This window comes from Cucurbita pepo, unplaced genomic scaffold, assembly GCF_002806865.2.
Source record: "Cucurbita pepo subsp. pepo cultivar mu-cu-16 unplaced genomic scaffold, ASM280686v2 Cp4.1_scaffold002777, whole genome shotgun sequence".
In the NCBI taxonomy this organism is placed as follows: domain Eukaryota; kingdom Viridiplantae; phylum Streptophyta; class Magnoliopsida; order Cucurbitales; family Cucurbitaceae; genus Cucurbita; species Cucurbita pepo.
In genome coordinates this window covers 1-1,764 of record NW_019648809.1, presented here as the reverse complement: position 1 = coordinate 1,764, position 1,764 = coordinate 1, and the positions used below count along the sequence as shown (strand labels likewise).

At 39.2% G+C, this 1,764-nt stretch overlaps 1 protein-coding gene across 1 annotated transcript; it reads right to left on the bottom strand.

The window, feature by feature from the left end:
• Positions 1 to 489: 489 nt before the first annotated feature.
• Positions 490 to 1,758, bottom strand: LOC111786786 (probable receptor-like protein kinase At5g24010; the record flags this gene model as incomplete). The annotated part of the gene is made up of 1 exon (XM_023667011.1): positions 490 to 1,758. A coding segment is annotated over one exon (651 nt), but the record flags the coding sequence as incomplete, so codon positions are not given.
• Between the last annotated feature and the right edge of the window lie 6 nt (positions 1,759 to 1,764).

Here is a 1,764-nt window from a genome sequence, read left to right as displayed (position 1 = left end):
ATTTTCTTTTCTTTCCAAAAATTTTCTCTCTTTTGGTTTTTGAGATTTAAAAATATTTAGTTAGGAATATTAAATACCAATCTTTATGGGTTCCATTTTGTCACTTTTAAATTTAAAATTATTTCTATTAATTTTTTTTCGCTAAAATAAAGAAGAAATTCAATTCCAAGAAAGCATAGGACTATCTCGTAGTTCTTGGTCCATAAAGATATGTAGTTGGATGATTCGTTTTAATTTTTCATTGAAGTCGAACTTAAATCTGTGCTCGAGAGATAGCTGACCATATACTAATAAGAGATGTAAAACTTCTTGAGAAAGGAGGAGCCAAGGTCGTCCGCCAGGCCGCCTAAATGCCACGAGTAAATGAAGGTTGGTTCTACATTGGATATCACCTATTGTTGAGGATTGTTGGGAGATGAGTTCCATGTCGACTAATTAAGGAATTAATCATAAATTTATAAGTAAGGAATACTATCTTCATTAGTAGGAGTCTTTATGGGAAAACCAAAATCAAAGTCATGAGAGCTTAAGCTCAAAGCATACAATATCATACCATTATAGAGAGTCGTAATTTCTAACACCTAAATCACTCCATCTATCATCCCGAGGAGAAGTTTGGACTGCCTACCATGATAGGTAACACAAAAAGAACTATAAGGAGTAATTCATAACCCGAAGTCAAGAACCAAGATAGAACACCCAAAGTCTTAGCCTAGGTAAGACCACGTAAGGTGGCTCAAAATCACCATAACACAAAACAACATGGTAGGAAGGCTCAATGAAGTCATATGAGAAGATGATGACCCATAATGTTTAATATGGGTCCAGCCACGGCTTACCAAGCAGCCCCAGCCATCGTGAGATGCACGTTTCGACCTGAACCAGAAACGTCGAGGTGGGGGGAAGGTAACGTCAAGGTCGCTCCTGACCCGATTCAAATCTTGTCAAACTAACCTGCACATAACTAACTAGCTAATTTTTCCTCAGATATCACACTAACAAATGACCTATTACAACATTATAAGCCAGCAGAGTTATCTCAGAAGGCTTGGCTGTAATTTTGTTATAGTATATGGATTCTTGTTTAAGAATCCATCATAAAGCTAGCTATCTTCCATCATTAGTAAGCAACTGGGAGAAAACTTTGGTTGTACTTATGTCTGAATAGTTATCAGTACCTTCATCTGAATGTCTCCTCAAGTCGCTTGGATGAGTTGCGGTGGACGTCGGAAAGTTGGATTCATCGACATCTACGGGTTCTGATGGCTCGATCGGTAGCTCGATTTGTAGTTGAAGAACATATTCCAAGTTCCATAAGACATCTCCCATTGTTGGTCTGTCAATTCCATAGTCAGCCAAACATTTTTCTGCTGTTTCTCCATATTTCTTTAACGAACTCGGATTGATTTTCCCGACCAAATGTGGATCGATGATCTTTTCGAGCATTCCTTTCCGTTGCCAATGCAGCGCCCATTCGGCGAGATTTACTTGTTCCCTATCAAGCAATGGATCAACAGCAGGCCGAGCACAAAGAACTTCATAGAGCACTACTCCAAATGAATACACATCCGACTTATCAGTGAGTTGTTGTCTTCGAAAATACTCTGGATCAAGATAGCCAAAGCTACCTTTTACTCCCGTACTAACGTGTGTCTCGTCGAGACGAGGCCCCGATCTTGAAAGACCAAAATCAGCAACTTTAGCAACAAAGCTCTCATCCAGTAAAATGTTGGTCGACTTGATATCACGGTGGATGATGCCCTG